This window comes from Macaca thibetana, chromosome 11, assembly GCF_024542745.1.
Source record: "Macaca thibetana thibetana isolate TM-01 chromosome 11, ASM2454274v1, whole genome shotgun sequence".
In the NCBI taxonomy this organism is placed as follows: Eukaryota; Metazoa; Chordata; class Mammalia; order Primates; family Cercopithecidae; genus Macaca; species Macaca thibetana.
In genome coordinates, this window is record NC_065588.1 from 125872744 (window position 1) to 125896453 (window position 23710).

The window sequence follows — 23710 nt, forward strand, 5'->3', positions numbered from 1 at the left end:
TGACTGCCAGGCCATATGCTTGAATTACTGCTGCCTCCTGGCTTCGTTTAAATGTTTTTTCAGGGAGGCAAATGTAGATAAGCTTACATTTACTGGGGCAAAACTCAGTGCTATCTTAGGAAGATTCTAAAGCTCTGTTCCCCACGATGTCTGGAAAATATCTTTGCGTACTTCACCTGAACGTGCATTGCTCACACATTGACTTTTCAAGAAACAGTCATGTCCTTGACCCATCTATACCTGTATTAACTCAGTAATTTTCCCTAAAACAACACATTGCTGTGGGGGTTCTCTTCATAATTACATTAGTGGTAACATATTACACATGCTACTATTCAAGATTTTCTCCCCGTCCAACATTACAGTTTCAGGTTAATTTCTTGCTGATATACACAGATCAATGGCATCCCTCATAATTGCTGCAAAAAATTCTATTACATGAACACAACTTTTTAAAATTCATTCACATCTTGATGGGCATTTAGACTGTTTTTAACTGTCTGCTATTACCAAAAACAAACAAACAAAAAACGCTGCAATTACAGCCCTGTATCCATCTCTCCAGACTGATGGCTAAGTTTTTATCTAAAGCATATATATCTAGAACACTAATTTCAGGGTCCTATGATTCAGGTTTTAAATCTTATTAGCCAGATACCGACAAATATATCTCTACAGTGGAAGAACCATTTCACAAATCCCCCAGAAGGGTATAGGAGTTCTCTGTTCTCCCTGGAGGCAGAGCTTGCAATGAGCCAAGATCCCGCCACTGCACTCCAGCCAGGCGACAAAGCGAGACTCCGTCTCAAAAAAAAAAATAGAGTTCTCTGTTGTCCCTCATCCTCAGAAAACCATTTTATTATTTTCATTTTCTTTTCTTTCTTTTTTTCTTTGTTTTTTTGGAGAAGGAGTCTCACTCTGTCACTCTCTCACCCAAGCCGTAGTGCAGTGGCACGATCTTGACTCACTGCAACCTCCGCCTCCCGGGTTCAAGCGATTTCCCTGCCTCAGCCTCCTGTGTAGCTGGGACTACAGGCACCCACCACCACACCCAGTTTTTTTTTTGTATTTTAGTAGAGATGGGGCTTCGCCATGTTGGCCAGGATGGTCTCGATCTCCTGACTTTGTCATCTGCCCATCTCAGCCTCCCAAAGTGCTGGGACTACAGGTGTGAGCCACGGTGCCCAGCCGAGTGTTTTTTTTTTTTTTTTTTTTTTGCTAATATAATTAGTAGAAATGATATCTAAGAGTTCTGAAAACAACATCTTCGTCTGTTGTATCCCTAATGCAGAAGTTATTAAAACAAACTTGAATGGAAATACTTTTGACAGATTCTAAATTTAAACATAATGGGGAAACTTCATTATCTTTGATACAGGCTCAGTATACAACTAATGTGATTCATCTTGTACTCTGGGAAATTTAAATTTAGACTCTGGAAATAAAAGCTTCCTTCATGGTCTAAGAGGACTTGGGTATGTGTGCTGCATATACTACATGGGTGTTTTAACAATTTAAAAATGATGAAGGTTCTGTTGATTATTTCAAAGTGTGTGCACATGTGTGACTGTATTTGATTCTCACAATAGTCCAGTGAAGGCTGGCATTGTTATGCCAATATTACAGAGGAGGAAGTTGCTTTTCCTCTCTGGTCATCTGCCAGACAGACATCACTGCGACACACAGCATAAAAATGAGAACTAAACATCAGATTTTCTGGATCTCACATTTATGTTCTTCCCACTCTCTCTGCAGAATCATCATTCAGATGGTAATAAATACAACTGTGGTAATCCATAGTCAATAGGGAGGATATAGAAACTATTTAAGGCATCGTAAATCACAGTTGCCCACGAAAGGAAAGTCACGCCATTTTGATGACTTCATACCACTGTCTCAGGTTTGCTGATACTCAGATTCTGGGCGTTAGAAGAACTGATTGTTTCAATTAGTGGATGACAGCCTGCTGGAAAATTAACAAGCATTTCTTTAAGTTTCTAACATACACAGAACTGTTCTGATACAGTGCTAATGTGAGTTCCCCACCCTATTACATTGTACTGCAAATTTCTAAAGGATCCTACTAAAGTGAAGGAGGTTAGTGAGGTACTATGCTTTTTTCATCATTACTGGAATTCCCATATGTGTATTCTTTATAAATTGATGAAACAGAGGCTGCTGGTTGCCCCACTTCCCCAGGCTGCAGTTCTGTTTTATTTTTTATTTTTATTTTTTTTCTTCCTTGAGACAAAGTCTTGCTCTGTCGCCCAGGCTGGAGTGCAATGGTATGAGTTCAGCTCACCTCAACCTCTGCCTCCCAAGTTCGAGCAATTCTCCTGCCTCAGCCTCCTCAGTAGCTGGGATTATAGGCACACACCACCATGCACAGCTAATTTTTGTATTTTTAGTAGAGATAGGGTTTCACCATATTGGCCAGGCTGGTCTCGAATTCCTGACCTCGTGATCCACCCGCCTCGGCCTCCCAAAGTGCTGGGATTACAGGCATGAGCCACCACGCCCAGCCTCTTCTTTCTTTAGAACAGAACACTGATTTTGAACTGGGCACCCTGCTGGTAATAAATTATGTTTCCTACTTTCCTTTGAAGTATGGTTTGGTCATGTGATTAAGTTCTTATCAATGAGATGCAAGAGAGAGAAATAGGGTTGAAAAGAGCTTCCAGGAAGGTTGTCTAAAAAGAGTCAACCCAGTTAAGAAGACCTTTTTCTGTCACTTTTCTTTTGCCTGCAATGACTGACACTCCTGAAGCCATCTCGATCTACGAGGATGTAAACCCTCCATTCACATGGGGTTGAAGAAGGAAAGGGTCCTGAGACCCCAGTGATACTGGAGAACTGCCATTCCAGCCGTGGCCAGCCTTAAGCTTCTTTTATGTGAGAAAGAAAAAACTTCTGTCTTGTTGAAGATATTCCTATTTGTTTCCGAAAACAGTCTATTTAAGGCCGGGTGTGATGGCTCACTCCTGTAATCTCAGCACTTTGGGAGGCCAAGGCAGGTAGATTACTTGGGCTCAGGAGTTTGAGACCAGCCTGGGCAACAGGGCAAAACCCCGTCTCTACTATATAAACAAAAATTAGCCAGGTGTGGTGGTACACGCCTGTAATCCCAGCTACTTGGGTGGCTGAGGCAGGAGAATCGCTTGAACCCAGGAGGCAGAGGCTGCAGTGAGCCAAGATCGCACCACTGCACTCCCACTTGGGCAACAGTGTGAGACCTTGTCTCAGGAAACAAAACAAAACGAAACAAAACATTTGTTTTAAAATGAAATGTTAATTACCAAAAATGTAAAATCAGTATTACAATGAACAAATAGATAATTATGAAAATAGATTAAATTTAGCTATGTATTCTTGCCTATCTATAATGTATCGATCAGCTAAGGATAGAAGCTTTAAAGAGATACTAGCCCTTAAAAGAGATGAACTTCTCTTCAATCAAGTCTTGCTGGAGAACTTAAATAAATGTAAGTTTTGTCATTCAAGTATATTTAACCTCATTTCTACGTTAACACCTAAAATCATTTACATATCAACTGTGGTGAGTTTTGGGAAACACTTATCTATGGAGAGAACTACAAGGAAATGATAATATGTGGCTTTTGTTACATATTTATCTAAGTTAACATAGGAGTATAGTGAGCAAGATTCTGAAAATGCAAAATGCAATTTGATGGACACAGCATAATTGGTTATCCTGCAGGCAATGCTTAGTCAAAACAGATCTGATAGCTGTGATAGCATTCATAAATTCATATTGTTATGATCACATTCTCAGCAACCTAACTTCTTCAAACAGGGAAGGATGCATTTCAACTTAGATAAGAGATCTTTCCTCACTCCTGGTGAGTTCACCACTAGCACAAAAGTCTCTCCTTAATCCATAAAATTAAACCTGTCACAGTGACTTAACTTCATTAACGCAACTTCTTGATCCATGGCAAATTATTAGCAATACCAAATCTATGACTCTCAAGCTAATTAAGACTGCTTTTTTGCATGATGATGATCAGATTCTGACTTTTAAGAATAACTGGAAAACATTCAAAGAAGGTAGGAGGAAATTATAAAGCAAAACAGCTTCTGAAGCAAAACCTACTAATATTATTAAAACGTCTACTCTATAATACATTTTCCAATTATCCTTAAGAAAAACACATCTCATCGCAGTCCACCACTATCTGTAATCATGGAGCATGATTTTTCTTTAATTCTCCAAAGGCAGAAAGAAGTAAAATGAACAGTTTTAAGGCTAGGATAAAAGTTGAATATAGGAATGAATACATCATATTTTTAAAATCTCTATTTTAGTCGCAGATGTCTTATGAAATAGGTAATACATGCACACAGCAAAAAAAAAAAAAAAAAAAAAAAATCAAACAGTTCAAATGGTTCACTGTAAAAAATAATTTACATTCAGCCTTTTCCCCCAGCTTCCCAGTTGTCTCCGTAGAAATCGCAGTTGCCAGTCCTTTGTGTAGACTTCTTGGGACATAGTCTGCTCACAAAAGTACCCTTCTCTGGGTTTCCCCAAATGCTGCCTCACTATACATGCAGCTATGCACCTTACCTTTTGAACAAGTATACAGAAAACCACTAAATATGTGTGCATACAGATTTGTATCATAATACATATATACTAGAGATATGGTCTAATTCTAGAACAAATTATCAAATTGAACAAATATTTATAGACAGCCCACTGTGTGCCAGACACTACTGTATGGGCTGGAGCATAGCTGGAAAAAGACCTGCTCCCAAAGCTACAAGACTTCCATTCTAGAGCTTCCTCATTAAGCAGAGCCTTCCTAGCTGCCGTGTAAAATCCCTACATCAACACATATGTCTATGAACAAAAACCTGTAAAATGTACATCTATATGCATGCATGCATTTGCATATCTATATCACATATATATGTTCTATATGCTTATATGCTGTATGCATGTACACACATATAACATATTGTGCATGTGTGTATCTGTACGTGTATAAGCTTTTTCCATCATCCAGACCCATAGTATGAGGAAACATATCCTGGCCTCCAGAAGACAAGAAGAAAAAAGATAAAAAAGGAAACAGAAAACTGGCATCAGAATCCACAAAGAGATAAGGAATGGTCTTCATTTAGAATGAAGAATTAGGGCTTTTAAAAGAAGAGCTTTATATTCTATTCAGGGTACTTGTTTCTTAAAGAAGATACTGACACAGATGAAAAAAAAAAATGGCAAACACCATGCATTTCTGCATTTGGATGTGCTCTGAATGTGCTGAGATTCTGGAAGCCTCTGGAAATATAAAAAGGCAGCTGACATTTCAATGGGAAGGAGGTACCACTGGGTCACCCATGCTCTCTCTCCGTGTCCAAGATGAACTGAACTATTTGTCAGAAATTAACAATAAAAAAGGCATAAATATTTTCTAACGGTTCAACGCCCTCAGCCTCTCATAGACAAGACTAACTACTGCTTCTACTAATATATAAAAATAGATGGCAAAAGAAATCACAAGAGAAAATAAAAGTTCATTGGTTGAGATTCTTCCCCCTAAATTTATTCTTTTCTTCTGATAAAGAATAAACACATCTATTCATCCACCCTCTCATCCATCCACCTGTTCATCCATCCATTTGCCCATCCATCTATCCATTCATCCATCCATCTACCCATCCGTCCACCCATGTGTCCATCTATCCCAATTTTTGCTAACTACAAAACACAAAATAAATCTTTTATTGAGATAGCACCTTATTTCCAAATTATATTACTGGCACAGACGTGTTTCAACGTGTGTATCTGTAAGTTCATCCAGGTCACCAGTTTGGCACACTATCACTACAGAAACATATCACTACATAAATATCTAGGACTGAACTCAAATACAGATTTTCTCTTTTCCCTCTCATTTGCTGTACAAGCAAATCTTCAAGAATAAAAAGGAACGGCCCAAACGAGAGCTGCTGATAATCCAAATTCCTAAAAACCAACATTGAGCAAAGAAGCACAGAAAGGAATCCAGATCAAATCATCCCCACATTGGTCTCAAATGCTCCTTGGTAATAAGCCAAAAAAAATCATAATAGTTGTCAGCTCAGATTCATGAGCTCCCTGCTAGAATAAATAATAAAAAATAAGAATATTTTCCAAACACTGAGCTATGAAGTTTAAAAATGCACTCCAGAAATAATGCATGGCATACCGGAATTCTTCCTTTCGTTATTGTTGAAATTTTCAATAGTATCATGAGCATAAAGCAACATACAGGTGACAAAAATATGTGACCAGACTAGGAAATCCCCTGAGCCACAAATGAGATTTCAGGAAAGTGCAATCAAACAAGAACGACTGAGTTTCAAGCCTCCCTTTGCCCAGCTGTGAATTGATTGTTTCTAATTTGGTGGCTATCAGAGACAGATTCAGGTTTTAATTTCTCCCTAGAGTAATCCACAATTCCCTGCAATTCTACCGCAGATAGTTCACTGTACCATCAGAAAATGCCTGCCCATGGATACAATCACATGCATTATATTTAAATATACACTGCAAACGTGGAATGCACTCATGTGAAGAGAGATGTATAGGCTCTGGTTTCTAACACTTGCAAAATGGGCCGTTTTATGAGACATGCAGAGTTTCAGTTCATCCAATAACATGGACTAGAAAGAGGTCATGTTGAAGAGGAACATGGTTTGTGGATCAATTCCATCTGCAGGGTGCAGTCCTTGCAGGTGACACGGTGCTCTGCCGGGGTGTTAAGTAGGTCCGCTGTGAAGAATAGCCCATCTTTCCCAAATGAAGGCTTCCATTCATCTTACCTGGAGGCCCTGATAGAATAGATGACACACACCAAATGCAAACCACAGTGGAAATGGTTGTTCGCAATCCAGGAAAAGAAAAAAAAAAAAAAAAAAAAAGAGGCCACATTTGCAGCTGATCTGAATATATTGGAGGCCAGCTGGGACTCACCTGGTTTCCGAGCCAGCCGATTTCTTCTGACAAACGATGACAGCTGGTGCATACTTTCCAGTATAATCCGTGCGCTCCCTGACATCCCAAATGGAAGGGCTGCTGGCTCGCACGCCGATGATGTTCACGCCTTTCTTCACCTTTGCCCTGTTGGAGACAGCACGTGTGGGTCTGAGTCAGCTCTGGGGAATCCCCGGGTCATGCTGGTTCTGGGAACACGGGGAGCTTAATTGCTCACCGTTGCCTTGCAGGTGTAAGCTCATGTATACTAGGATTTAAACACAAATTTGCAGTCGCCTTCCAATCCATCTGTCCTAATTTCTTTCCATTTTTCCTGCCTTTAATAAAGAGCTAGAGATGGTATATGGATAGCCAGCAAACATTAGTTACAGAAAGAAACAGAATATCGTTGCACTAGCTTGTGTCTTTAAATAAAGCCAAAGCCAGACACAAGCACAAAACTACCTGAAACCCCTTAGCCTGGCCAAACTCAATAGAAAAAGGCAACTAAAGTGCAAAAGTAAAGATTGAAATAAGAACACACATTCACTGAATGTATCCCAGTGCCAGGCACTGATGGACATTTTGTCCCTATTACCTACTCTTCCTAGCAAGGTTCCAAGCCCAAAATGAGGCTGAGGTTCAGATAGGCGAGGGAATAATGATTCCCTCAAGTGATCCACCTGCCTCAGCCTCCCAAAGTGGGAGCTACTTTGCCCAGCCCTGTTAACTTTTTATAATCTTGTCTTCTTACTGTATGCTTTCCATTCTATATGTTCTTTCCAACTCAAGTTTCTAAAAGAAACACAGAATAATGAAACCCCATCTCGACTAAAAATACAGAAATCATTTGAGGGTGGTGGTGTTCTCCTGTAGTCCTAGCTACTTGGGAGGCTGAGATGGGAGGATCACTTGAGCCTGGGAGGCGGAGGCTGCAGTGAGCTGAGATCGACCCACAGCACTCCAGCTTGGGTGACAGAGTGAGATCCTGCCTCAAAAGAAAAATAATAATAAATAAAATATAAAATAAAATGCAAACGGTTTGATTTTTGTTTACAAGCTGGCCTAGAAGTTTGAAAAAGATAATGCTTCCTGCTGTGTTTTCTCTTAGTCCTTCAGTGGAAAATAGGAAAAGTCTTGAAGCAAAAGTACCAAGGGGAACCTGGAGCACATTGATGGTACCTGGGCAGAAGAGGACGGTGGGGGCGGCCTACGTGGAGTTCCTCCAGACTCGTAATCACTGTGCAGACAAGGCAATGGTGCCACAGCCTAGACCTCAGAACCCCTCTCTGCCATGCCAGAGGAGAAAGTGAGACCACCTCCTGCTATTAATATTAGGGACAAAAGGTGAGGAGGAGATGACAGTCGTAGGACCAGGGCTTCGAGAAAAAGCAGGACATGTCTGTCCCTAACACCGAGAACAGTATTTCCCATGGAAACAGTTTTAAAATGTAGTGTGCAGGAAAGACCTGAGGCCGCAGGCTTGAGACAGCCCTCCTTAGGAAAGCCCGCTTGCAAGCGTGGCTGGGAACTTGGATTTGGGGAGAGTTCCCTCCCTTTTCATGGTCAGAGGGGCTCACGCTGCCTAGACTGGACAAACGAGGTGGTTTATGCTGGACATTTTCTTATCTTCTGGGAGCGTAGAATTTTGGTATGTGCCAGGCAGAGGGTGCCCCCATGAGCAGTCCCCCAGTGAAAACCCGAACTCCTGGGCTCAGGTGAGCTCCCCTGGCAGTGGTGTCCCAGCTATGTGCTGGAGGAATTGGAGGAATTAAGTGCATCCTGCATGACTCCACGGGGAGAAGATTCCTGGGAGCGTGAGCCTGGTCTCCTCCCCTGTGCCTTTTCCCCCTGCGGACTGTGCTTTGTGTTCCTTGGCTAATACATCAGAGCAGTGATTCTCACCACATGCTGAGTCCTATCCGTTCCAGCGACTCGTTGGACCTGGGGGTGGTCTTAGGAACCCCTAGCACACATACTGATTTGGCTAGTCCACAAAGAGAGCAAGAATTGCTTCTGAGGTGTGGCCCTACTGCAAAAGTTAGCATTTTTAGAAGACAATCATCATGTATAACATTATTTCTATGGGGGAAAATACATATTTTATGTTTTAAATAATCATTGTGCATGGAAACACTTTGAATGCAGTCGTTTAAAAATTGGGAATTGCATGCAGATGCCAAAAAGCCATCTGACCTTTCTGGATACTCAGGTGAGACACTCAGCGAATAGTTACGATTCCTGCCTTGCAGAAACTCATTTAAATTGTAGGCAACCAAGACGTGGTAGCGAACAAAAGTGCAATCCGCTGTGGACAGCTACTATTATATTAAGATGAATTCTAAAGGCTGTCCCAATTACTCTGCAGTGGAATTTTATTGAATCAACATTGCTTTAAATAAATAGGTCATCAACCTGGCTGTGACAACCTTTTCATTATACAGGAGATACCAGCACATAGGCCTTTTCTGATATATAATGGGCTTATATGTTTTTCTGAAATTTTATTCATAAGTAGGCTATTTGGAATTCAGACGATGTTTCTCCAATGAATCCTTTTCAAGTGCTTAAGAAAGGACACGGTGGCTTGTTTAACCCATGGAGTATCCAGCATTTGTTGCTAATAATTCTACAGTAGCAAATGAAGCTATCATCGGTAGCATTATTTCTGCACAAACGTTTTTTCCTAGAATTTTATACAGGACACTGGGAATTGTCTTTCAGAGACCCAGAGCATTTTCATAAGAGAAGACACATTTCTAGGGCATGTTTTAGATGTTCGGAATTGGAGAAGGCATACTCACTCAAGAAGTATCCTTGTGTGTGAATATCAAGTAAAATGCATGCAATAAACCGGACAGTCATTCTTCAGAGATGTAGACACGGTATTTACTGAACACAGTGTGTGTTGGGTTAATAATTTTGAAGCACGAATCTCAGAGCTGTCAGTGGCACCATTTGGAACCACTCAAGTAGTTCCTAGAACACATGCCACGGGGCTCCACTGGTCCGAACCGAATGCTGGTTTCTCCCGTTATGACAACTGAGTTACCTACATTCATTAATGGAAGTGTTATAACCTACTTGTGGTTCAATAAATACAGGTTACCCTGACAGCCTCATTACACAGAGATAAACACAGCACTTGATTTCTGAAGATAATTTGCTGTAGATTTATTCTTAATAATATATCTACCATGGTGATGGGGGAAAGCCATAATTTTCCCCATAGTATGCACATGCACTGTGACTGGGTATCAACAAAACCTGCCTGGGGTTAAGGGTATATTGTGTTTTTAAAACATAATAGAACTGCAGGGACTGTGTATATTTTATATACATATATATATAAATATATATGTAATGTGTATATACATATATGTATACATAATGTGGAATATGTATATATTATAAACACACACACGCACAGTTTCAAGTACAGCATCCAGGGTTCAGAAATGTGGTGCGCAGTTGTTGCTTTTGCTCCCCCTACCCAATCTCCCCTTTCCTGGGTAGCAGCATCTTGATTTCGCTTATATGACCCACCCCTCTGCCATTGTATACCACCATGGTGGACTTGTAAGTCGAGTTTCTCCCTCCAACCCTGGACAAGAGGTGGACACATGACCTAAGCCAGTCCAGCTGAATGATTCTCTCTGGAATATAATCTTGAACAAAGAGACACAGCAAATAAAAAAGGTTGGGGGAAATTCACCCAGCCTTGTAGCTCTGGTACAACTGTCTATTACTTCCTTCTCTCTGGTTTGCAGGAATTAACACAGCTAACATTTCTGAATCTGGTTCTCAGCCTTTCCTTTAGGCATATAGATATTCCCCATCCTCCCATCTAGTCCCTTCTTGTTTAACGTAGCCTGAGTTATTTATGATCATTTCCAATTATATAACAAGGGGAGGCTAAGATTCAGTGACTTCCAGAACAAGGAAGTGTATTTCCTCCTCCTGTGAACATCCATTGCTGGTAACCCAGGTTGTTGGGCGGCTCTATTCCACTCAGTCATTCGGGGATCAAGGCTGAAGGCATCTTTACTGTTTTTAATCTATAACTTCTAAAGTCTCTGTGCTCATGACCATTCCAGCCAAGGGGAAGAGGGAAGAGCAGTAGACCAGAGCCAGGGATTTCCTCTTAAGCAGATGAGGTGGGCATTGCATGCCCAAATTCACTCACCTTCCATTGCAAGGAGCCTAGTCTCATGGCCACACAAGGCTGCAAGACCAGCGAGTGCTGGGAAGTCAGTCTTTACCTGGACAGCCACATCCTCACTGTGGCCCTGTCACTATGGTGGAAAAACAGATGGGTTTGGGTGGAGGATTTGCATCTCCCTTCACCACAACCACCAGGGGACTCCAACTGATGGGAGGTGTCAGCCTCCTAAAGACTATAAATTTGAGTTCATTCTCCAAATCACTGTATGCAGAGACTTAGGCTGAAGGCAACATTGCCCCAAAGAGAAACTCCCTACTTACGCAATCTTGTCAGTGGAAGTGTTCTTAATATGCAACCTGAATACAGGCATATTCATTTATGAATTTCACACTGGGGCTACTGAACTAATACAAATGTGTGCTATAAAGAATGCATAGGGACAGAAAGCAGATTGATGAGATAAAAGTGGGATAAAGGGGAATTTCAGTGTTTTGTTTGTTGGCAGATTTATTTAAGATGTGTGTGTGTGTGTGTGTGTGTGTGTGTGTGTGTGTGTGTGTGTGTGATATTAGAAAAAAATGAAAGAGGAAGAGAGAGCAAAGAGAAAGGAAGGGGGATGGGGAGAGAAGTTTTGCTATATAGGGTTCAAAGCCCAAGAAGAGAAATTTGGATTGTGTGTAAGTCTCAGGCTACTTGTTCATAATGAACGTAGTCCTGTTAGAAACTATTACTGGCTAATCAGCTATCCGCAGGCTAATATTGGCCTTAATCAATAACTGACTGTAGAATTCCAGGGAATTGGAGGAAGGAAGACAGGAAGAGATCCAAACTTCTGGACTGCTTCTCTCACTTCTGAAATGAAAGATTTGTCTACATGTTTCTCCCCCAGAGATTCATGTGGCCACATAGTCTCTGAGTAGATCAAATCCTGGTAAAACCTGGTATCTCCATTTTTGAGTCCCATATAGGCTCAATCTATGGAACAATACACAGTGTGCACCCACCAAAGGGTGCCACATGCTTACGCATGTAGATTTGGTGATGGCATTCCTCCCAGTTAATTGATGGAAACGTGCCCTTTTGGGTCACAGTAAAGCTTTTTTGAATTGCTCCTTGTCTCCTTACTTATTTTCTTTCATTAATAGTGTCAAAGCATAAAATTAGCTTCATTTTTTATAGGTCGTAGCTGTATTAACATATTTTGAAATCATTCTTGGCTTCTAATTTCCGGTTGACCAGAAAAAAAAATTATGACAAAGCCACTTTCCACTAAATCTACATGTTGATATAGCACATAACATTTTGCTTATATGATGAACCACTTCCAGCCCCATCTGGACGTCTTGGCCCTGCCCTCACCAACAGTTACATGGATATACCTGCTAACGGTGCCACTGTATTTTAGGAATCATGTCCCACTTTTCACTTTGGGAGACACTAGGCCCCTCTTTCTATTACTGGAATATACTTTGCTAAGTCTCCTTACTTTGTGACTATTCCACTACAGCCAGTTAAAGACCAACAGTGACGCAGAAGAAAGAGCTAAGCCTAGTTAAAGTAACAATCTGAATGATATGGTTCCAACTTCTTTGTCATGTACCCCATCAGTAAAATATTTTCATACGCGGCCGGGCGCGGTAGCTCATGCCTGTAATCCCAGCACTCTGGGAGGCCGAGGCGGGTGGATCGCCTGAGGCCAGGAGTTCAAGACCAGCCTGACTAACATGGAGAAACCCTGTCTCTACTAAAACTACAAAATTAGCCGGGTGTGGTGGCGTATGCCTGTAATCCCACCCAGCTACTCAGGAGGCTGAGGCAGGAAAATTGCTTGAACCCGGGAGGCGGAGGTTGCGGTGAGCCGAGATTGTGCCATTGCACTCTAGCCTGGGCAACAGAGTAAAACGCTGTCTCAAAAAAAAAAAAAAAATTCATATGCAACCTTTACATAGGTTTGTATGTTTATAAACTTTACAGCTGACCCATGGGTTGGACTATTGAAATAATGTGTGCTACAAAACGTACATACAAATGGATTAAAAATAATAAGTTGCCAAGTCCTGATTTTAGTTCATCCTCCAATTAATCATTTTGCAATCCCCTTAGGATGTCTCACCTCACGTTAAAGGAGGTCACTCGAATCCCCTAGACCCTTTAATTCCCAAGAACGGGGGGCATGACACACAGCAGCAGAAGTCATGTTACAAGGAAGTTCAGCTCTAAGTGTTCATATACCTTCACCTGTACAAGGGAATCTGTTTTCCCACTGCCCTTCTAGTGGGTAAAATTAAATTTAGAGGTAAGACCTGTGACTTCAATGCAACCCATTTTTGCTGTCTTGCTAACCGTGAGGGATTACAAGGGCTCTCAATGGACATAAGGAAGTAGAGAATAGTTCGAGGAGATCAAAGAGAAGAGGAATTGGTTCATAGAAGAATCGGGGGGTCTCCACACCCCCACAGGGGGAAGCCAAGAAAGGGGAAGCATGAGGGTATGGCTTCCACTGCCCTGAGGGAAAATGATAAGAAGAGTTTTCAGTAACTGGTGGATTCATAGAACATTAAAATGCCTGCCTCCTGGGTTCACACCATTCTCCTGCCTCAGCCTCCCAAGTAGCTGGAACTACAGGAGCTCGCCACTGGCTAATTTTTTTCTATTTTTCTTTCTTCTTTTAGCAGAGATGGGATTTCACCCTGTTGCCCAGACTGATCCCAAATTCCTGGGCTCAAGTGATCTGCCTGCCTCAGCCTCCCAAAGTGTTGGGATTACAGTCATGAGCTGCCGCACCCAGCCTAGAATTTTCCATTTAATGTTTTCGGACTCCAGAAAGCACAACCTTGGATTAAAGGATACTACTGTATATTAAACCTGCTGCTTTGATCACAGATCATCCTGGTCTCTTTTCTCTACCAGCTCAAGAGACAAAGCAGCTCAAAGCCAGAAATGGGCTAGGTACCTGCCAACTCAGGGGAGCTCAGTGGGGAGAATGACCAAAGGCACAGAGCAAGTGACACGGCCCAGAGGGGGAGCCATGCGTGGTGTCAAGTCTCTGACCAGGCCAGTTGCTGGCTTTGGGGACCTCCTGTCTCTCCTGGAGTACATCTGAATCCACCTATTTCACTCCATTAAGCCTAGTCTGTGGGCTTTTTTTTTTTTAATTGCCAGTGCAGACAGATGTTCAATGGCTTTTAAAAGCCATCTTAGAGCTACATGCTTTCTGCACATCATCTTTAGTCTTTCCAAGCAGCTGGTTTCCCTCCTGACAGTCAGTGCATGAGGAGGGTCCCCAAGGCAGGCGTTCCTACAGGTGCTAGCCAGTTCAGGAGAGATGTGGGATGAGTAGAAACCGGGTAGAAGGGGCTGCACAGCAGCCAGGAGCTGTGCCAGCGTGATGGACATGGACACCAGCTGTTAGAGGCTTTGAAGTCAGTGGCCCCACCCCTACTACTAAAAGTAAGTACATAATAAGCCGTGGCTATAAAGGACTGAAGTGAGTAATTCGAGGGGAGTAAACCAATCTGCCTCTGGGTGTGTTTGTTCGTTCAGTGATTCATTCAACAAATATTTTTTTAAAAAATTGAGACAGAGTCCTGCTCTGTTGCCCAGGCTGGAGTGCAGTGGTGTGATCTCTGCTCACTGCAACCTCCACCTCCCTGGTTGAAGCAATTCTCACGCCTCAGTCTCCCGAGTAGCTGGGATTACAGGTATGTGCCACTACCCCCACCTAATTTTCTGTATTTTTAGTACAGACGGGGTTTCACTATGCTGACCAGGTTGGTCTCGAACTCCTGGCCTCAAGTGATCCACCTGCCACCTTGGCCTCCTAAAGTAATGGGATTACAGGTGTGAACCACCACACCAGCCTCATTCAACAAATACTCTTATTTTTTTTTTTTAGAGATGGGGTCTCACTATGCTGCCCAGGCTGGTCTCAAACTCCTGGCTTCAAGCAGCCCTCCTGCCTTGGCCTCCCAAAGTGCTGGGATTCCAGGCATGAGCCATCACCACTCTCTGCCTCATTCAACAAATTCTTTTCGACTTCTCCCTCTTTTCAGATGCTCTTCACACACTGGATATGCAGGTAAGAAGAACCACATGTTTTCTCTTGCCATGGAACTAACATTCTAGTAGGGGAGATGGAACGCAAGCATGCACATATTTATTACACTGATAAGTTCCATGAAGAAACAAAGCAAAGCAAGAGGTCAGAGGGCTCAGTGTAAGGAGCGGCTACTTAGAACCACTTACCTTATTTTATTACTTGCGTTTCTGAAAAACGGTAAAGCCAGCAAGAAACACACGTAGGCAGGCAGAAGGGAAATACGTAGACACACGCAGATGCCTTTTATGTCTGATTTGCCCTCTGCCTAATATGGGAGTGGAGAAAGAACTCTCCTTGTTCCTGCTGAACATAGACCACCACCCAACGACAGCCAAGGATGCTATTTAAATATTTTACAAATTGTTATGTGGGAACATTGTTTATGCATTCATAGGAATCGTTATGACTCCACGCAGAACGGGTTTTCTCATCTGGAGAAACAAAACTTTGATATAGGCTGCACCCCTCAACATACCCTCCCAGAGATGGATGGCTAAATTGGGAGGGGATGGCAAGAGAGCGTATGCAGGATGAACCTGCATTCGTTCATCACCATTTCCAGAAACACAGAGCAAATGGTTTGTCGTTGATACTGAACCAATAAATGACAACACTTTCGGAACTGCCCACGTGTCCGTGGTTGGAATGTGGCGGCCTCATTCTTCGCATGTCACTGAGTCTCCTATCATGGGGTCGTCAAATAAACCAGCAGACATGCAAAACCAGAGTCCCGCTCCTGCGGCACATAAGGAACCCTAAGCCATGTCAAGTCCTTACCACGGTGTCTGGTAGAAAATCGATTTTAGCTCTGATGACGATTATTACCATTATCTTCTTTGTTACACAGGAACCTGGATGCCTGACTATCTGAACAAAATTTTATCCTTTTTCCATCCCATCTATGTAATAACTAACCAAAGCCCTGACTCTTCTTAAAAACAAACAAAAACAAAGGAAAACAAAACAAAAAGAAACTAAACATAATCCTTGCCCTCCAATGGGAGATATGAGATGTGAGCTCAAAGTTCTAATCAGCCCCATAATTTCCAAATGTAGCCAAGTCAATCATCTCAGCAGACCCAGCAGGACAAATATTTGCAGACAAGCAGTTCAGGGGGCCTCCCCAGCAACTACTGTTTCAGAACACTCAAGTCACTTCCATGTTCCCAGGGCTCCACGATTCACAGGGGGCTGAGATATGTCTAGTTTTCAGGGTTTGGGATAAGACCTAATTTTACTGTCTGTTAAGAACCACAACCCTCTAATTTCATCACATTACATAATTGAACTGTATTGCTATTTTCTCAGCCTTCATGGTTACTAGTGTTTCAGAGAGATTGCTTAAATATACTTCTTTAATTAAAGAAGGCATTCTAAATCAAAAGTAGAACTATGGTTAATAAACGTAAATTCTCAGGGATGTCTTTTGGGAGGTTGTTAATTTTTTATTAACAATTTTTCATTGAAAAATAGTACAGAAATGTTATAAATATTCAAATGGCATGAATGGGGATACAGGAGAAGTCCCTCTTGCTACAGACGTCTATCGTCAAACTTCTCCTGAGTTTAGTGGGACATTTTCTAAGAGATTAACATACTTAGATACGTGGATTTAAAATATATGTACACCAATGACAATGAACTGTACACACAGTTATACTATATATATGTATATGTAGGTATATCTATAATATATATATACACACACATATACGTACATGCACACAGTCATGCGCTGCATGACGTTTTAGTCATCAATTAACTGCATGTACAACGATGGTCCCATAAGATTATACCATTGTATTTTTACTGTACATTTTCTATGTTTAGATACGTTTAGACACACAGGTATTTACCATTGTGTTACAGTTACCTATAGTTTTAGAACAGTCACATGCTGTATAGATTTGCAGCCTAGAGCAATAGGCTATACCATACAGTCTAGGTGTGGAGTAGGCTATACTACCTAGGTTTGTATACTCCATGATGTTTGCAAAATGACCATATTGCCTAATGACACATTTCTCAGAGTGTACCCCTGTCATTAAGCAATGCATGACAGTAGATAGATAGATTAGATAGATGGATAGATGGATGGATAGATGAATGGATGGATGGATGGATGGATGGATGGATGGATGGATGGATGGATGGATGAGTGGGTGGGTGGGTGGATGGATGGATGAGTGGGTGGGTGGATGGGTGGATGGATGGATGAGTGGGTGGGTGGGTGGATGGATGGATGGATGGATGGATGGATGGATGGATGAGTGGGTGGGTAGGTGGATGGATGAGTGGGTGGGTAGATGGATGAGTAGGTGGCTAGGTAGGTAGGTGGGTGGGTGGATGAGTGGGTGGGTGGATGGATGAGTGGGTGGGTGGATGGATGAGTGGGTGGGTGGGTGGATGGATGAGTGGGTGTGGGTGGGTGGGATGGATGAGTGGGTGGGTGGGTGGGTGGGTGGGTGGGGATGGATGGGTAGGTGGGTGGATGGATGGGTAGGTGGGTGATGGGTGGGTGGGTGGGATGGGTGGGTGGGTGGGTGGGATGGGTGGGTGGGTGGGTGGGTGGGTGGGTGGATAGATGGGTGGGTGGGTGGGTGGGTGGGTGGATAGATGGATGAGTGGGTGGGTGGATGGATGAGTGGGTGGGTGGATGGATGAGTGGGTGGGTGGATGGATGGATGAGTGGGTGGGTGGGTGGGTGGATGGATGAGTGGGTGGGTGGGTGGATGGATGAGTGGGTGGGTGGGTGAGTGGATGGATGAGTGGGTGGGTGGATGGATGGATGAGTGGGTGGGTGGGTGGATGGATGGATGAGTGGGTGGGTGGGTGGATGGATGGATGGGATGGATGGATGGATGGATGGATGAGTGGGTGGGTAGGTGGATGGATGAGTGGGTGGGTAGATGGATGAGTAGGTGGCTAGGTAGGGGTGGGTGGGTGGATGGATGATGGATGGATGAGTGGGTGGGTGGATGGATGAGTGGGTGGGTGGGTGGATGGATGATGTGGGTGGGTGGGTGGATGGGAGTGGGTGGATGGTGGGTGGGTGGGTGGGTGGGATGGATGGATGAGTGGGTGGGTGGGTGGGTGGATGGATGGTGGGTGGGTGGGATGATGGATGGGTGGGTGGGTGGGTGGATGGGAGTGGGTGGGTGGATGGATGGTGGGTGGGTGGGTGGATGGATGGTGGGTGGGTGGGTGGGTGGATGGATGAGTGGGTGGGTGGGTGGGTGGATGGGGGGTGGGTGGGTGGGTGGTGGATGGGTGGGTGGGTGGATGGATGAGTGGGTGGGTGGATGGATGAGTGGGTGGGTGGGTGGATGGATGGATGAGTGGGTGGGTGGGTGGATGGTGGGTGGGTGGGTGGGTGAGTGGATGGATGAGTGGGTGGGTGGATGGATGGATGAGTGGGTGGGTGGGTGGGTGGGTGGGTGGGTGGGTGGGTGGGTGGATGGATGGATGAGTGGGTGGGTGGGTGGATGGGAGTGGGTGGGTGGGTGGTGGATGGATGGTGAGTGGGTGGGTAGGTGGGTGTGTGGTGTGGGTGGGTGGGTGGTGGTGGGTGGATGGATGGTGGGTGGTGGGTGAGTGGGTGGGTGGATGGACGGATGGTGGGTGGATGGGTGGTGGATGGATGGATGGATGGATGGATGAGTTGGTGGGTGGATGGGTGGGTGGGTGGATGGGTGGGTGGGTGGGTGGATGATGGGTGGGTGGGTGGTGGATGAGTGGGTGGGTGGATGAGTGGGTGGGTGGGTGGATAGATGGACGGATGGATGGAGGGATAGATAGATAGATAGATAGATAGACAGACAGACAGACAGACAGACAGACAGACATTCCTCAACTTATGATGGGGTTACATTCCAATAAAACTTATTGTAAGTTGAAAATATCATAATTGAAAATGCATTCTACACTCTACCTAGTGAACATCAGAACTTAGCCTAGCCTACTGTAAGCATGCCCAGGGTGCCTCCATTAGCCTAAGTTTGGCAAAATCATCTATAGTGTTGAATGTCTCATGTACTTTATTGAAAACTGCACTGAAGGTGAAAAACAGAATTGGTGCCATGGGTGGCCCAAGTATGGTTTTCACTGGGTGCTTATCACTTTTGCACCATTGTAAAATAATTGTAAAGTGAACCACCGTAAGCTAAGACCATCCGTATAAATATACACATAAAAACATATCTTGGGAATGTGTCGATGTAAAGAATTTATAGATCCGCTGCATTCTTTTTTCTACACATACTAATCCATTGTGTGCTAGTATTTGAGCAAAATCTGCTCGACTGGTGCCCCCCTGATGGACACAGAGGTGGTTTCCAATTTTTGATACCATAACAAGTGCTTCAGGAAACTGCCATGTCCACACAACTCAACACACACATGTATGTGTAGGACAAATTCCTAAAAAAGGAATTGCCAAGTCAAAAGAGATGCAATTTGTATAGAACTTGTGAAACTGACATTCAGAAAGATTTTACCCACGTTTATATCCACTGACAGTGTCTTAAAGTCCTTGTTTTCTTTCTTTTTGATCTTTATAATTCTGATGAACACAGTATTTCATTAAGTCTGAGTGGTATTGAACATTTTTTCACATACATATCTTTGAATTTTTGTTTTTAAATTTAACATCTGCTCAAATCCTTTGTGCATTTCCCTGTTGCTTTGTTAGTCTTGTTTTTATTGTTTATTAGGAAATTGATTTGTAAGGAAAATCCCTCGATCCATTTGGAATTTGTTTTAACATGAAATAAAGATCCAGCTTTATATTTTCCTGTATGGTTTCTAAAATCACACTATTTATTAAATGATTCATCCAGTACCTGTTGGCATAAATGCCATTGGTAAAATATACTAAGTTTATTTGTGTTTTTAGGCTTATTTTTTTGGACTATCCACTTGCCTTTATTAATCTGTCTGCCTTCTCATGCACCAGTTCCTAAATGCTTTAAACACAATAGCTTATGACATATTTTAATATCTGGTAGGGCTATTTTCTTGCTATTGCTTCTTTATTTTCAGGAATATACTAATACCTCATATTTCAGTAAGAACCACTTCAGTTAGCACATTTTTAAAGGTAACCTTTCAGTTTGCAGAAAGAAAAGAAATGAAGAGAAAAACAAGAGAAAGAAAAAAAAGACTCACAGAAGACTATCAAAAGGTGCTACCAGACTTTGGGACAACATTCCTCCTAAAGATTAAAAGTAACACTTATCAGTCAATTATGCTGCTGACGACCCACATTGGTAATTCTCTGAGACTATGATAACTGGCAAATGTGTCATCACGGACATCGGGATGACTCTGAGTCAGAACACGGCCCCAGCGACCTCAGGATAGCTTCCTTTACAACAGCTGCATCCCTAAGTGACGTGTGGTTTGAGTTCACAGTAATCACTCTGGGTGACAGCCTTGGCTCCAGGCATCCAATGAGGCTGGCCTCCAACAATGATCGGTCTTCTCCTTTCTGGTCACTGTGATTGGGTTCACACTTATTGATGAATGTCGGGAATTTTCCAGGAGCAACAAGAAAAGAACTACCCCCTCCCTCCCAGCTTCCTCACTCCTGACTTGACTTGGGAGAGTGTGAGATTTGATCTACTGCACCATGAAGAGGCTGAGCATGAAGTCAGCCCATGGGAAGGGAGAAAAATCAAGTCCTACTCGCATTGGGGCCATGGATTCAACCATTCCTGAAGCAAGTCTATGCCTGTCTTTTAGTTACAGGAGACATCCAGTTCTCTGCTAGTCCACTTTTTAAATGTTTTAGTCATCTCAAGTTAGAATTTTTCTTCTATTTTTCATTTATTTTTATTTTCTTTTATTATATTTTTAATATTTGTATTTCATTGTGGTAGGAACTGTTAACGTGAGATCTATGCCTTCAACACATTTTTAGGTGCGCAGTAGAGTATTGTTGACTATAGACACAGTGCTGTGCCATGGATATCTAGAGCTTATGTGTTTTGCATAACAGAGACTTCATGCCCATTGAACAGGAGCTCCTCATTCTCCCACTCCCTGCCTTTGGCAACCAACACACTACTCTCTGCTTCTATGAGTTTAACCATTTTCTGACACCATCAGCTGAAAGCATCCGTTTAGGTGTAGAGAGTAAGTGTGGTTTCTTGCCGTCTTTACAACTTCTGAGCCTTTTTACACAAGTTCCCATTTTACAGTGAAGTGGGAACAACACGAAATGTTCATTGACTAGGGTAGTTCCACTCTGGCAAGAACACTTGGTGTAACTCTTCACGTAAAACCATCTCTCGGAGCTGCCTCTCTTCTTTCCAGCAAGAGGACCAGGAATATGAGGAGGAACATGGTCTACATGAGAATCATAGCAGAAGGAGGGACGTGTCCAGGTGCCTCTTGGACACACGCACTGTCTGTTCTCAGGTTGTCTGAGCCAGCGTGGGGTTCCATCATCACAGGTGCATCTTCTGCAGAAGCCAGTGGCTGGGGTCCCCTGGGGTTTCATTTGTGTTATGGGATCCTCAAAGTCTGGTTAAGACTTCCACTGGCCTGACTGCCCCCTGTCCCCACGCCCCGGTACTCTGCCCTGCAATCATAACCAACAATGTGCTTATTTTATTTAACAAATGTTTATATAACCCTTGTCACGTGCCAAAAAAGCTTCAAACATCCACTTGTTTTTTCTCATATGAGGTAAATACCAACTTTGATTCATTCCTGAAACCCTGTTGCTAAATGAAATGTCGTTGAAAATATATGTATGTGTATGTATATTATTCATGTTAGTAGGAAAGATTATGACGTTTTCCATTTCCAATAGGCAGCTCCCTAGACATTAGAAACATAAGCTACACCTGCATTCTCCTTTAGAGCAATGTATATTAATGCCATCAAGCCCCAGTAATTCACAGCAAGCAAGGAGAGGATCCATTGCAAAGCTAGGATTTAAATTAAGAAGAAAGATCTGAGGCGGGTGGATCATGAGGTCAGGAGTTCGAGACCAGTCTGACCAACATGGTGAAACCCCGTCTCTACTAAAAATACAAAAATCAACCAGGCATGGTGGCGCACACCTGTAATCCCAGCTACTCAGGAGGCTGAGGCAGAAGAATTGCTTGAACCCGGGAGGTGGAGGTGGCAGTGAGCCGAGATCATGCCACTGCACTCCAGCCTGGGGAACAGAGCGATACTCCATCTCAAAAAAAAAAAAAAAAGAAAAGAAAAAAGCTGCAGACAAGGGTAGCTAGCATTGCAAGGAGAATTTTGAAGACTTCTGAAAGACATCTTTGCAAGCAGCTTAGAACCGTCTATTTCCATACAGTTTATTAATAAGTTAATTAGGATATATACAGGTTATGTTAGTTTTCTAGCCTTGGCATAACAAATTCCCACAAACTGGGTGGCATAAAACAAAAGAAACTGATTTTCTCACAGTTCAGAAGGCTAGAAATCAGAAATCACTATCTCGCAAGGCCATGCTTCCTCCAGGGCTCTAGGGAAGAATCCTCCAGCTGCTGCCTCCGCTTCTGGTGGTGACCAGCACACCTTGGCATTCCTCACCTGGTACAGCATCACTGCTGGCTCTGCCTCCATGATTACACAGCTCCCTTCCAGCGTCTGTGTCTTCATGGGGCCTTCCTTTTAAAATATTTTCTAGTGACGGGGTCTCACTCTGTTGCCCAGCCCGGAGTGAAGTGGTTCAGTCAGAGGTCCCTGCAGCCTCCAACTCCTGGGCTTAAGTGATCCTCCTGCCTCGGCCTCCCAAGGTGCTGGGATTACAGGAGTGAGCCACGGTGCCTGGCCACGTGGCTTTCTCAAAGGAATACTGGACCTTGGGTTTAGGGGTCACCCTAAGTGTGACCTCATCTGAAGCTAATTAAATCTGCAGAGAAGGTCACATCCACAGGTGCAAGGGCTGAGGGCATTTTTGGGAGCACAGTTGAACCTACGACCCTGGTCATTTCAGTGGGTTATCTGCAAACTTCAGTGGGCAGCCTTTCATGGATGCCATTTACACCCAAACACAGTGCACAATTAAAATTTGTTCTACAGGATGTTCTCCAACTAGAAAGTGTGAGATGAGTAAATTGCTTAAACCTGTAATGCTGAAATAGCACTTCTCATAGTGTGCTTTTGGAGTGAAAAATCAATACTCTGCTAAAAGAGTCTTGTCTGAAAACTGGTATAACTTTGCAAGAGCTGTTATGAAAAGAAGTTTTACCCCGTGTTACAGATTAAGTTCTCTGCAGCACAGAGAGGTTGAGTAGCTTGCTCCAGGTCACACAGCTAGCAGGCGGCTGACTCCAGGAGCTCTGCTCTTACGCACTATGCTATGCTGTTACTTTTGGTCACTGGAGGGTCTCTGCTGGCAAATGTGACAATTTGTGCCCTATTTCCCGTCTCTTTATAGGGCATGTGGATCTGAGTACATGGATACCACTAGGCTGCAGAGTAGAGTCAGCCTCTGCTG

The 23710-nt window shown here is 43.2% G+C and overlaps 1 protein-coding gene and 1 pseudogene across 1 annotated transcript in view; both read right to left on the bottom strand.

Moving 5' to 3' along the window:
* Positions 1–23710, bottom strand: part of LOC126930551 (protein FAM133B-like) — a 1157570-nt pseudogene that overhangs the window by 525721 nt on the left and 608139 nt on the right.
* TMEM132D (transmembrane protein 132D) overlaps positions 1–23710 on the bottom strand; it is an 840394-nt gene that overhangs the window by 453276 nt on the left and 363408 nt on the right. Inside the window, exon 3 of the mRNA XM_050747678.1 lies at positions 6980–7126. Within this exon, the coding sequence (XP_050603635.1) occupies positions 6980–7126 (147 nt within the window). The remainder of the gene's footprint in view (positions 1–6979; positions 7127–23710) is intronic.